The 14,777-nt window shown below is 42.8% G+C and overlaps 1 protein-coding gene across 5 annotated transcripts in view; it reads right to left on the bottom strand.

Moving 5' to 3' along the window:
• LOC140732227 (cell adhesion molecule CEACAM5) overlaps nt 1-14,777 on the bottom strand; it is a 95,315-nt gene that overhangs the window by 57,967 nt on the left and 22,571 nt on the right. Inside the window, exons 1-2 of one of the 5 annotated variants that reach the window (XM_073054573.1) lie at nt 7,880-8,489; nt 5,921-6,184 (exon numbers count right to left, since the gene is read on the bottom strand). The exons of 2 other annotated variants lie outside the window; for them this stretch is intronic. In XM_073054573.1, the coding sequence (XP_072910674.1) occupies nt 5,921-6,184; nt 7,880-8,042 (427 nt within the window). In that variant the 5' untranslated portion in view covers nt 8,043-8,489. Of the gene's footprint in view, nt 1-5,920; nt 6,185-7,879; nt 8,490-14,777 lie in introns of those variants that run through there. 2 more of the 5 variants (XM_073054563.1, XM_073054544.1) reach the window with 2 other exon arrangements.

The following is a 14,777-nucleotide window of genomic DNA, read 5'->3' on the forward strand; positions in this document are numbered from 1 at the left end:
GGTAGCTTAGAATGGCGATAAAGGATTGGCAACTTAGACTGAGGTGTTGAGGATGCCCAGGAATGTTTGGAATTATTTTTTCTGCGGGGCATAATTGGGGTACATAGGATTTGGGAAGGAGGCAGGGGGATCGCACTGAATATTTGCACAGGTTCGTCTGGTTGAACAACCACCAGAGACCCAATGGGCATTGTTACATAGGCAAGGGGTTGATTATCTTTCAACTGGTCAAAATGAGATCAAGGACAGCTCGCGGTTTTGTTTCTCAGAAAGGTTTGGGATGATCTTGTGCCTGGCTGCCACGGAGTCCATAAGTCCTTCTTTTGGAAGAGGACAGCGAGGCTTTGAGAGGAAGTGCGGCGGCGGCCATTTTCAAATTGCTTCTCAGATCGGAGTTCTGAGAGGCGGGACTGCGCAGGCGCGTGAAGGAGGCCTGGGAAGGAGGGAAGATATAAAAAGAACGCAGCCTTAAGCAGCGGGCAGCGGAGTGAGCCGGGAGCAGAGTGTAGGGCTTGGGTTCAGAGGGCTTAGGCGGAAGAGGGCACAGTAGGCTAACCTTTTAGTTCTCCTTGTTATTTTCAGTTATTCGGGAAGTATGAGTGTGAGGGCAGCTTGTTGTTCTCGGTGTCGGATGTGGGAGATCCTGGAGTCTCCGAGCCTCCTGGACGTTCACATCTGCGCCAGGTGCGCCGAACTGCAGCTCCTGAGGGACCAAGTTAGGGAACTGGAGCTGCAGCTCGATGACCTTCGCCTGGTCAGGGAGAGTGAGGAGGTGATAGAGAGGAGTTACAGGCAGGTGGTCACTCCGGGGCCACGGGAGGCAGATAGGTGGGTCACGGTCAGGAAGGGGAAGAGGCAGGTACTAGAGAGTACCCCAGTGACTGTACCCCTTGACAGTAAGTACTCATGTTTGAGTACTGTTGGGGGGGACAGCCTACCTGGAGGAAGTTACAGTGGCCGGGCCTCCGGCACAGAGGACGGCCCTGTAGCTCAGAAGGGTAGGGATAGAAGAAAGAGGACCATAGTAATAGGGGACTCGATAGTCAGGGGTTCAGACAGGCGGTTCTGTGGAGGTGATCGGGAGTCCCGGATGGTAGTTTGCCTCCCTGGTGCCAGGGTTCGGGACGTTTCTGATCGCGTCCAAGATATCCTGAAGTGGGAGGGTGAGGAGCCAGAGGTCGTGGTACATGTAGGTACCAATGACATAGGTAAGAAAGGGGAAGAGGTCCTGAAACGAGAGTATAGGGAGTTAGGAAGGCAGTTAAGAAGAAGTACCGCAAAGGTAGTAATCTCGGGATTACTGCCTGTGCCACGCGACAGTGAGAGTAGGAATGGAATTAGGTGGAGGATGAATGCGTGGCTGAGGGATTGGAGCAGGGGGCAGGGATTCAAGTTTCTGGATCATTGGGACCTCTTCTGGGGCAGGCGTGACCTGTTCAAGAAGGACGGGTTACACTTGAATCCTGGGGGGACCAATATCCCAGCGGGGAGGTTTGCTAGGGCTACAGGGCAGACTTTAAACTAGTAAGATGTGGGGGCGGGAATCAATTTGAGGAAACTATGGGAGAGGAGGTTAGTTCACCAGTAGAGCAAGTAAGTAGACAGTGTGTGAGGGAGGAAAGGCAGGTGATGGAGAAGGGATGCACTCAGCCCGAAGATGTAGGGGAGAAGAAAGAAAAGGATAATAAATTTGAATGCATTGTTAGGGATGAAAAGAGAGGAGGAGGTGGAGAGTATCTTAAATGTATCTATTTTAATGCTAGGAGCATTGTAAGAAAGGTGGATGAGCTTAAAGCGTGGATTGATACCTGGAATTATGATGTTGTAACTATTAGTGAAACATGGTTGCAGGAAGGGTGTGATTGGCAACTAAATATTCCTGGATTTAGTTGCTTCAGGTGTGATAGAATAGGAGGGGCCAGAGGAGGAGGTGTTGCATTGCTTGTCCGAGAAAATCTTATGGCGGTGCTTTGGAAGGATAGATTAGAGAGCTCCTCTAGGGAGGCTATTTGGGTGGAATTGAGGAATGGGAAAGGTGTAGTAACACTGATAGGAGTGTATTATAGGCCACCTAATGGGGAGCGTGAGTTGGAAGAGCAAATGTGTAAGGAGATAGCAGATATTTGTAGTAAACACAAGGTGGTGATTGTGGGAGATTTTAATTTTCCACACATAGATTGGGAAGCTCATTTTGTAAAAGGGCTGGATGGTTTAGAGTTTGTGAAATGAGTGCAGGATAGTTTTTTTGCAACAATACATAGAAGTACCGACTAGAGATGGGGCAGTGTTGGATCTCCTGTTAGGGAATGCGATAGGTCAGCTGACAGATGTATGTGTTGGGGAGCACTTCGGGTCCAGTGATCACAATAGCATTAGCTTCAATATAATTATGGAGAAGGACAGGACTGGACCTAGAGTTGAGATTTTTGATTGGAGAAAGGCTAACTTGAGGAGATGCGAAGGGATTTAGAGAGAGTGGATTGGGTCAAGTTGTTTTATGGGAAGGATGTAATAGAGAAATGGAGGTCATTTAAGGGTGAAATTATTAGGGTACAGAATCTTTATGTTCCTGTTAGGTTGAAAGGAAAGGTTAAAGGTTTGAAAGCGCCATGGTTTTCAAGGGATATTAGAAACTTGGTTCGGAAAAAGAGGGATGTCTACAATAGATATAGGCAGCATGGAGTAAAGGAATTGCTTGAGGAATATAAAGAATGTAAAAGGAATCTTAAGAAAGAGAATAGAAAAGCTAAAAGAAGATACGAGTTTGGTTTGGCAAATAAGGTGGAAGTAAATCCGAAAGGTTTCTACAGTTATATTAAAAGCAAGAGGATAGTGAGGGATAAAATTGGTCCCTTAGAGAATCAGGGTGGTCAGCTATGTGTGGAGCCGAGGGAGATGGGAGAGATTTTGAACGATTTCTTCTCTTCGGTATTCACTAAGGAGAAGGATGTTGAATTGTGTAACGTGTGGGAAACAAGTAAGGAAGTTATGGAACCTATGACAATTAAAGAGGTGGAAGTACTGGCGCGTTTAAGAAATTTAAAAGTGGATAAATCTCCGGGTCCTGACAGGATATTCCCCAGGACCTTGAGGGAAGTTTGTGTAGAGATAACAGGAGCTCTGACGGAGATCTTTCAGATGTCATTAGAAACGGGGATTGTGCCGGAGGATTGGCGTACTGCTCATGTGGTTCCATTGTTTAAAAAGGGTTCTAGAAGTAAGCCTAGCAATTATAGACCTGTCAGTTTGACATCAGTGGTGGGTAAATTAATGGAAGGTATTCTTAGAGATAGTATTTATAATTATCTGGATAGATGGGATCTGATTAGGAGGAGCCAGCATGGATTTGTGCGTGGAAGGTCATGTTTGACAAACCTTATTGAATTTTTTGAAGAAGTTATGAGGAATGTTGACGAGGGTAAGGCAGTGGATGTAGTCTATATGGACTTCAGCAAGGCCTTTGACAAAGTTCCACATGGAAGGTTAGTTAAGAAGGTTCAGTCGTTAGGTATTAATGCTGGAGTAATAAAATGGATTCAACAGTGGCTAGATGGGAGATGCCAGAGAGTAGTGGTGGATAATTGTTTATCGGGATGGAGGCCAGTGACTAGCGGGGTGCCTCAGGGATCTGTTTTGGGTCCAATGTTGTTTGTAATATACATAAATGATCTGGATGATGGGGTGGTAAATTGGATTAGTAAGTATGCCGATGATACTAAGGTAGGAGGTGTTGTGAATAATGAGGTGGGTTTTCAAAGCTTGCAGGGAGATTTATGCCGGTTAGAAGAATGGGCTGAACGTTGGCAGATGGAGTTTAATGCTGAGAAGTGTGAGGTTCTACATTTTGGCAGGAATAATCCAAATAGAACATACAGGGTAAATGGCAGGGCATTGAGGAATGCAGTGGAACAGAGAGATCTAGGAATAACAGTGCATAGTTCCCTGAAGGTGGAGTCTCATGTAGATAGGGTGGTGAAGAAGGCTTTTGGAATGCTGGCCTTTATAAATCAGAGCATTGAGTACAGAAGTTGGGATGTAATGTTAAAATTGTACAAGGCATTGGCAAGGCCAAATTTGGAATATTGTGTACAGTTCTGGTCACCGAATTATAGGAAAGATATCAATAAATTAGAGAGAGTGCAGAGACAATTTACTAAGATGTTACCTGGGTTTCAGCACTTAAGTTACAGAGAAAGGTTGAACAAGTTAGGTCTCTATTCATTGGAGCCTAGAAGGTTGAGGGGGGATTTGATCGAGGTATTTAAAATTTTGAGAGGGATAGATAGAGTTGATTGGAATAGGCTGTTTCCATTGAGAGTAGGGGAGATTTAAACGAGAGGACATGATTTGAGAGTTAGGGGGCAAAAGTTTAAGGGAAACACGAGGGGGTATTTCTTTACTCAGAGAGTGATAGCTGTGTGGAATGAGCTTCCTGTAGAAGTAGTAGAGGCCAGTTCAGTTGTGTCATTTAAGGTAAAATTGGATAGGTATATGGACAGGAAAGGAGTGGAGGGTTATGGGCTGAGTGCGGGTAGGTGGGACTAGGTGAGATTAAGAGTTCGGCACGGACTAGGAGGGCCGAGATGGCCTCTTTCCCTGCTGTGATTGTTATATGGTTATATGGTGTATAATACTCTAGGAGGCTTCAGCAGTGAGAAAGCGGCTGGAGGTTGTTGGAAAGTTGGTGAGCGACAATACACCCACCACTCAGTGGACCTGCCAGCCTCATTTCCACCCCGCTCTGTTCCATGGCATCAAACGCTGGGCAGAAACAAAATGAGAGTCTGAATGGCACACATTGTCCCCAGGGAAAATGACAGCTGCATGGCCAGTGCAAAGCGCGTTGGAAGAGAGGGGCCCAGGGCACAGTTGCGGGGCTTTGCATTGTATCACTCCACCTGCTGCACTCAGTGACTTTCTACAGTGCAAACTCGCAACTTTTCTGCTATGAGTATCTTAAATTGAACAGATGGATGCAAGAAGCAAGTTCCATATGGTACATATGTTTCAGGTAGGCAGTACATAAATTTATAGTGCATTGACAATGCTATAGTAGTCTATTCGGTCCCACAGCCTATGCCAGTCCGAGTGGAATGTCCCAGTCAGTGCTCTGCCCCGCTCACACCCCATGGCGTTTCAACAGATTCTTTCTCCTGACTGTGTCTAATTTATCATGAATACACTGTAATGCGCAATTCTGCTCAGCCCTAACCCTAACCTTATTTCATTGTAGATGGTGAAATATGTTGTTCAACACATAACGATCGAATATGCTCAATAAATTGTCTCCTCTCCCTCTCCCTCTATTCCATTTGCCTAAAATGTCCAAACTCTAGTACTGTTCCCTGATCCTTCGAACACAGCCATCAGGAAGAGTTTTCATTGATACTCAAAGTACCTGATTGCATTTCGCAGGCAGATCGTTTAAATTCCATTGCCTATCACACAAAAACAAGGGACTTTCCTCCTGCCGCAGATTCAAACAAACCCGGATGCAATATCAATGAGTTGGAGTTCAGTGTTCTCCATGGAGAAGGAAGTACAGTTAAATTAAAGTTATGATAGGGCCACTAGGCAATGTCAGTAATGATGAATAAACATAAGTCAGCACAGAGATTTGCTAACGCATATTCGACTTTCCAACGTCATTAACATTATAACCGATGAAACAAAGTACAGTGTTAGTATAGATGTTATTAAATTAATTGAAGTTGTTATCTCACATACCAAAGGACAGCCTATTGGGTACTATCTTATGAATGCAGATATCAAACTTACATTTCCTTCTAGTAATTTAACACTACATTACTCATCTCCAGGGTTTGCCATACCAGGTGCTGATAAAGAAGCAACAAACAAGTTTCTCTATTTTTATGTGTACAACTCCAACTCCACGACCCCTTCTTCATATAATACATACCTAAGACGACAAAGTTCCGTGTTGTTGAACTCGATCGTTTGGTTACGTTGTTAAACGCCTCACAAGCGTAAATGCCAGTGTCACTCAAGGATAAATTTACAAGGATTAGATGGCGTCCATTATGCTGAAGAGATGAGCCATTAAAATACCACAAAATTTCAGGGCCGGGGTTCGAAACAGCCAAACAAGAAAAATTCGCATTTGACCCCGTCTCATACACAGGAAGTTCTGGGTTGATGTATATTGTTAAATTTTCGGGTCCATCTAAAACAAATGCACAGTCCGTTTGCAGAACTTCATCCAGCAGTCAAAGCCAAATCTCCATCCCTTCACCAAGAAACTGCACACGGCTGAACACACATCAACACCAGATGCTATCCACTCCCAACTTATGGGTATGGAAAAAATCTCCTGCAGACAATAGCAATCTGCACAAACTGGTGCAGTCTGCTCCTGGCATGATTACCTGGGATTGTTCAAGTTATGGCGTCTACCTGAGGGCAGGGCATGATGCAAATTTGATAGGAAGGGGAAAGCGTGGTCATGGTGGAAAGTCAGCAGTTTGGGGAGACTCAGCTCTGGTGTAGCAGGAGACAATAATTTATTTTGCTATAATATTTCCTGATACATCAGATGTTGAAAGATCTGTGCATTATAATGGACTTTAGGCAGCCTGCTCCTGCAGTATCTCCTGAATTTCCACTGAGATGCCTAATGATATGAAATAACCACATTGCATGTTCTACACAGAGTGCCTTTTGGAGGCCCTTGTAGATACTGATAGCATCTACAGTAACTGGCTACAATATCAGTATCTAGACTCTATATCACTGGTAATTTCTGGTTGAAAGAAACTATTATTGTGGTCAAAAAACTGGCTTGCTACTGATAATTAGAAACGACCATACCGTGTGAAAATCATGGCTGGTTCTCTTGTATCCCGAGGGTACAATGTACGCCATCATCCGGTTTGGGCCTCGGTGTGACTACAGTTTAACAGTGACTTTGTCAGAGGCGAACCCTCAGTACTTCTGTTTTAGGCCGTTGTTTGAACCTTTGATCAAGACACTGCTTTTCCAACACGCTTCTAAGTGGAATGTACTTAAACTTCACTATGTCACTCGTCCTTTCTGCATTAATAAGAACACTGCTCAATTCATTTTGTTTTGTTCTTACATATATCTAGGCTGTGTTGTGTTGAACCCTGTTGGGAGAACCTGATGGCTTGGCTTCACAGGATGCAATAAGCTTCAGTTGCCATGATTCATCCCTGAATATTTCCTGTCCCAAATAAAATTGTCATCGACAGATGGAAACTAGCTTGTCGAGGAAGTTGAGTTGGGAAGTCTCTGAGTAGCGAAGACCACTTGAGTTCTCTTGTTTCAGGAAGAAATTCTCTACTTCCTTACAATAAATTGATTCCAATGGAACAATCAAGACAACCTCTCCATCTGTTCAGTTTGACAACGATCTGTGGGCAGTTTATCACTAAATAATTTCTAACGGTATCAATATATGGTCACCAAATTTGATTGGACAGTATGACAATGCACTTAGGGCTGGTTCTAAAAATTTTGATGGGGGTGTAGCAGATTCCATTGAGAAAATGTTGTACTTTGCATGGTTTGAAGGCTGAAATAGGAAATTGTTTCCATACCAATTTATGCTCCAAGAAGTTAATCCACAGATGTTAAATAATGTGAGAGAATCTTAGCTGAACTGGAATCCATGTGTTCTGGGGTTGGATTTGGTCAATGGATATTTTACAATATGTCCAAAAGGAACAGAGGAATCTCTTTCCACACACCATCAACCAATGTGATTATTGATTAAAATTGTTCATTCCAACCTCATGCCAGTGAAATCCAGTACAACCTTCTCAGAGTTATGATCAATTGAATCAGTCAATGAAATGGGGAAAGGCAATTAGATCAAATGGGCCACCACAGTGGAACTTACATTGAACGTTCAGTCGATATGGATTGCTGGTGTTCATATTCACCATATTGTAAGCAGAGCAGGTGAATTCCTCGTCCGATCTCAGCACTCCAGAGATAGTCAAGCTGCTCTTGTCGCTGCTCAGAGTAATCCTATTGCCAGAGCTAACTGTCTTATTGTTCATAAACCACAGATACGAAACATCCGTCCCCCTTGCGCTGCATGTCAAGCTAACTGTGTCATTGTGTTCTACTGGGTCGGTGTTATTGGATGTGATATCAGGCTTTGAAACAGGTTCTGTTAAAACATAGCAGACCTTGAATTACTTATAACACAATGTGCAGAAAATATGCTTCTTCTGCCCAATAATAACATGTCTCACAGCAAGCAAAATACTGTTGATCCTGGAAAACTGAGATGAAAACAGAGAATGTATTGAATGTTCAACTGACCAGTCAGTGACGGCGGACATGGAAACATTGTTAAACGTTCAGTTCGATGTCACTCCTGCAGTTTGTGTGCTGTACCCTGGACTTTCCTATCATAGCCCTTCTCTTTTACTCCCATCTCCCATCCTTCCACTCGCTCTGCGTCTTGACCTAATTTTCTCTATCTTCAACCCTCCCCATTCTAAATAAAATGGGTACACTTCGCTTGAAAGAAACCCGAGAACTTCCATTCTCGTCCATGCAGAGGCAATCCCACACCCCATTCCCGAAAAGCTGATTTCAAATTCTACTTCTGGATCTCAAACTTCCCAAGCAGAGAGACACATTTTGATCCCACAATTTGAAAAGACCATTCAAACTATTATTTCTCGTCTTGGTCTGTGGAGGCTCTCCTCGGTATTGAACCATTAATTTTCATGCTTTAACCAGATTAATCCAACAATTAGCACTTCCTTGAGTGCAAAGTCCCATCTCTACAATTTAGGTCAAAGAATTCGTCCCGTGTTACCAGTCTAACTAGTTCTCTCCAACTAAAGCTGAGCAATTAAAAAGGATAGATGAATGCATTGAAAGTGGGTATTAATGATTACAAAACATTAAAGGGTGAAGGGAAATTCTGTGGTGATGGGGTTTGTTGTCTAGTTTGCATTGGAGCGATGCACGAGCTGGTGCGAGAGTGACTGTAAAACAAAACTTTCTAACTTTGTTCAATACCAATTATCCCGAAGTGGTGAACGTGAGAAATAATTCAAGGACTTTTGCTCGGTCAACATTTTGTGCAAGTTTGCTAGGAGAAGTTTTATGGAGAATGATGGAACTGGAAATAGAAATTTCCCCAGCACTCCAAACACATCCACCAAAGCCATCAAACTCTACTTAGCGACTGAGCTTCCACTCCGGTGTTGGGTAGGGTGTCTCAAAGATTACTCTACACTTGATCCCAGTCAGAGCCTTGACGCATTTAGCACAACCGCTGACTCCTTGCTGGAGTGACCCGTGATCCATCCTGACCACTGTTGTTGTATGTGTGTGGGTGTCCACACATATACCGCCTGTGGTCGAGTTTCACACAAAAAGGATGGGGTGGGAGGAGGGATGCCCATTGTAAGATCCCACTAGTATGGAAACTGCTGGGATTAAAGGACAGTGGAGAGAGAAATAAAATGAGTGAGGGAAGCGGTAGAGTATCGAAGGGCTTGTGTCCATTCTGTATCATACAATGACTCGAAAAATTATTTTGTTTCTTTTGTTCAATTTTGTTGACCCCTCTCTCCAGACATGACGGCCACAGCCAATCATCATCCACGCTTCCACTCTATCAACGATCAGATCGATTTTCTCTGAGGCCCGATTAATGCCGTGGCGTCTGCGAAGTCACGGTTGCTTGTGTGTACAGATTGTGTGAAGTCAGTGATAATCGAAAGCAAAAACCTTATCAGAGCTTTCTGAGCGCTGCCGTTTTGAGAGGTCAGAGTTGGTGTCATTTAACAATGGATGTTCATTACAATCTTAACATGCCTGTATCTTGGATGATGTCAGCACAGTAGCCAAAAACACATAACTCCTTTGTGGCATGATGGCACCAGACTTCTTTGCGAGATACTTACCGCTGTTCCAGGCTGTGACTTTGGTCTGTACGTGTTGGGGGCCGCGGAAGTCTAGAATGCGCTGATTAGGGGCGACTGCATCTGACCTCTTCTTCAAAATGGTAAATCTCTGTTACAGCCGGCCGCAGTTTCAGCAGCTCTATGTCTGGATTCACTTGGCGTTTGGATCTGCGTGTTCAACACAGGATTGAGATTTCCATCTCAAGTAGAAACGTGTTTTTCCAAATGTCAGGGGTAACTTATATTCCGCAGCTAACTGCTTTGAGATATAACCGCCATGTAATATATTAATTTCTAATCCCCGATATTGATTCCAATATCTATTTTAATTTGGAATTGCCTCTATAGAGTCATGCACTAATAAGGCAAAGTACTTTGAGAGCAGTTATCTGGGATCTCAGTCACGAGAAACTCCTATGATCATATCCCAGAAAAGACTTTGATAATCAATTTGCTTTCTCTTAGAGCTTTAACTCAGTTTCCCGACTTTCGCAGCAGTTGTGATGCTGTGTGTCAGCCGCCTCACACTGCCACAACCGCCCTCTGTCAAGTCGGGAGAGTGCTGCGTGTGGGTTTTGATACAGGGCCTTTCGGAAGCTTCATCGGTAGTGAGCAATGCACACGGTACAGGTTGTTGGATATTGTACATTTAACTATTGTAAAGTAGCCTGAAATATTTAACAGACATTGAAACCAAACAGGGTTTTCAAGGTAACTCACACTATGAATCAAGATGGCAAGCAGGCCATGCAACGTCCTTTTCCGAGCAGATATAAGGAAAGTCCTGAATGAATTTATACATATACCTATGAAAAACGTGGCTTGCTGATTAAACGGTAGCACCACTGAAGCACAAAGGAAAAAAAAAATCATGCTATGAGACAGCAAGTGGACGAGAACATTCCTTTACATTTCCCAGCTTCTAATTTCATACTCGACCACCAAAACCCACCCGCCAGGATTCACCTATCTCATTCTAGCTGGTACTCCTTTCCCTCTCCTCAACTTTTTATTATGGCAATTCCTCCTTTCCAGACCGGATGAAGGGTCCCAGATCAATAAACCAACTGAATTTTTTTTCATCATTTCTATAGAAGCTGCCTGATTTTGTGTCCCAATAGCAAGTTGTGTGTGCGGCACTGGGCTGGGGTGGGTATCTGTCTAGCAAAGTCGTGTCATGTAAGATGTAAGCCTTGAAAGGTGAATTTTTTAGATGGTATAGTTTGTATAATTCTGTTAGGTTAAAAGGCACGGCTAACACGTGTAATAAATGTTGCTATTTGAGAGATATTAAAGTTCTGGTCAGGAAGAAGAGGCAGTGTGTTGCAGGTATTGGCATTAAGAACCAAATGAGATCTTTGAGGACTACAGGAAATGCAAGAGAATTCTAAAGAAGGAAATCATGAGGGCTAAAAGGAGGCACAAGGTTGCTTTTGCAGACAATGTAAATGGAAATCTCAGTGGTTTCCACAGAGAAATTAAGTAAAAAATGATAGCAATGGACAGAACTGGTCCTCTTGAAGATGAGCCTTCGAAATCATGCATGGACTCGAAAGGGTAGGGCTTAATTTTAATTTGAATACTTGCATCTATATTTACTCAGGAGATGAACATAGAATATATAAAAATGATGCAGTAATTTTAGAGGAAAAGGAGTTGAAGTCTCAGGGTACTTGGAGGCACATGATAAAATAGGTCATACTCAATATAGTTTCCTCAAAGGAAAAAATTGCTTGAAAAATCTGTTGGATTTCTTTCAAGAAATAACAAGCAGGATAGACAAACGGAAACCCAATAGTATGAATGGCAGCAATGTTTTACTACCAGTTGAACTCACCACCTTCTATGCCCGCTTTGAAAGGGAGAATATAACTACAGCTGTGAAGATCCCTGCTGCACCTGATAACCCTGTGATCTCTGTCTCAGAGGCCGATGTTAGGCTGTCTTTAAAGAGAGTGAACCCTCGCAAGATGGAATGTCCTGATAGAGTACCTGGTAAGGCTCTGAAAACTTTTGCTAACAAACTGGGCGAGTGTATTCAAGGACATTTCAACCTCTCACTGCTACGGGCAGAAGTTCCCACTTGCTTCAAAAAGGCAGCAATCATACCAGTGTCTAAGAAGGATATGTGAGCTGTCTTAATGACTATCACCCAGTAGCATTCTCATCTATAGTGATGACATGCATTGAGAGGTTAGTCATAACTAAACTGAACTTCTGCCTCAGTAAGGATCTAGACCCATAGCAATTTGCCTATCGCCTCGATAGGTCAACAGCAGATGCAATCATCAATGGCTCTTCACACGGCTTTAGAACTCCTGGACAACATTAACACCTATGTCAAGATGCTGTTCATCAACTACAGCTTAGTATTTAATACCACCATTCCCATAATCCTGACTGAGAAGTTGCAGAACCTAGATCTCTCTACATACATCCCTCTGCAATTGGATCCCCACTTCCTAACCTGAAAACCATAATGTGCGGATTCATGGTAACATCTTCACCTCGCTGACAATCAACACCGCTGCACCTCAGGTGCGTGTGCTTAGCCCACTGCTCTGCTCTCTATATACCGATGACTGTGTGGCCAGGCATAGCTCAAATACCATCAGTAAATTTGATGACAATACAACCATTGTTGGTAAAATCTCAGGTGGAGACAAAAGGGCGTATGGGAGAGAGATATGCCAACTAGTGAAGTGATATTGCAGCAACATCCTGGCACTTACGCCAGTAAGGCGAAAGAGCAGATTGTGGACTTCTGGAAGGGTAAGATGAAGGAAAACATAATAATCCTCATAGATAGATCAGAAGTGGAAAGAGTGAGCAGTTTCAAGTTCCTAGCTGTCAAAATCTCTGAGGATCTAACCAAGTCCCAACATATCAATGCAGTTATAAAGAAGACAAGACTTTTTAGGAGTTTGAAGAGATTCGGTATATCAACAAATACACTTAAAAACTTCTATAGATAAACCATGGAGAGCATTCTGATAGGATGCATCTTTGTCTGATAATGGGGGAAGGGAGGTGTTACTGATCAGGACCAAAAGAAGCTGCAGAGGGTTGTATATTTAGTCGACTCCATCTTGGGTATCAGCCTACAGTGTACCCAGGACACTTTCAAGGAATGGTGTCTTAGAGAGAAGAGTCCATTATTGAGGACCTCAAGCACCCTTTTCTCAGTGTTACAGAAGGTACAGAAGCCTGAAGCCATACACTCAGCGATTCAGGAACAGCTTCTTCTCCTCTGCCATCCAATTCCTAAATGGATATTGAACCCTTGGACAATAACTCATTTTAAAAAATATATATTGTTTCTGTTTTTCTGTACAATTTTTAATCTATTCATTATATGTAAACTGTAATTGATTTATTTATTATTTTTATTTTATTTTGTTATTTTCTTTATTATGTATTGCATTGAACTGCTGCTGCTAAGTTAACAAATTTCACGTCATATGCCGGTGATGTAAACCTGATTCAGATTCTGAAAGAGGAGAATCGCTTGATGTGTACTTGGATTTTCAGAAATCTTTTAACAACATGCTGAACATGAGGCTGCTTAACAAATTATGAAGCTATGACATTTCAGGCAAGATTCTAGTATGGATAATGCAGTGGCAGATCGCAGGAGGCAAACAGTTTGAATAAAGGGAGTCTTTTCTAGCTGTCTGCTGGTTACTAGTGGTGTTTCTCATGTGTCTGTGTGGGAACAATTCTCTTTACATTATATACCAATGATTTGGATGATGGAATTGATGACATTGTTGCAAACTTTGCAGATGATATGAAGATAGGTGGAGGGGCTGTTAATTTTGAGGAAGTAGACAGGCTATGGAAGGACAGAGAGATTAGGAGAATAGGAAAATAAATGAAAAATGAATACAGTGTTGGGAAGTATATGGTCATGCACTTTGGTAGAAGGAATGAGAGGATTGCCTATTTTCTAAATGGAGAGAACACACACACACACACACACACACACACACACACACACACACACACACACACACACACACACACACACACACACACACACACACACACACACACACACACACACACACACACACACACACACACACACACACACACAAACTGAAGCACAGAGATACTTAAAAGTCCTTGTGCAGGATTCCCGAAAGGTTAATTTGCAGGTTGAATCTGTAGTGAGCAAGGCAAATGTAATATTATCATTCATTTCAGGAGGACTAGAACATTAATGCAAGAATTTAATGTAGAAACTTTATAAAGCACTAGTGTGCCTTCACTTGGAGTATTGTCAGTAGTTTTGGGCCGATTATCTTAGTAAGTCTGTGCTGAATCTGTGGAGGGTTGAAAGAAAGTTCCCAAAAATTCCAGGATTTAATGGCTTGTCGTGTGAAGAGCATTTGATAACCCTGGGCATGTATTCCTGAAATTCAGAAAAATGAGGGTTGACTTCAATGAAACTGATTGAATGGTGAAAGGCTTTCAATGAGTAGATGTGGAGAGGATATTTCCTATGGTGGGAAGGTCTAAGACCAGAGGACAGTCTCAGACTAGAGGGGAATCCTTTTAGAATTGGAAAGATGTGGAATGTATTTAGCCAGAGAGTGGTGAATCTGTGCAATTTCTTTGCCACAGGGAGCTGTGAAAGCTAAGACTTTATGTATATTTAAGGCAGAAGATGACAGATTCTTGATTGGTCAGGGCATGAAGGGATACAGGGAGAAGATGGAAGATTGGAGCTGAGAGGAAAATTATATCTGCCATGATGCAATGGTGGAGCAGACTCAATGGGCCAAATCACCTAATTCTGCTCCTATATCATATTACCTTATAACCTTGAAGGAAACTGAGTTGAATAAATCCCAAGGG

The sequence above is a fragment of the Hemitrygon akajei genome, chromosome 1 (assembly GCF_048418815.1).
Source record: "Hemitrygon akajei chromosome 1, sHemAka1.3, whole genome shotgun sequence".
NCBI classification, from domain to species: domain Eukaryota; kingdom Metazoa; phylum Chordata; class Chondrichthyes; order Myliobatiformes; family Dasyatidae; genus Hemitrygon; species Hemitrygon akajei.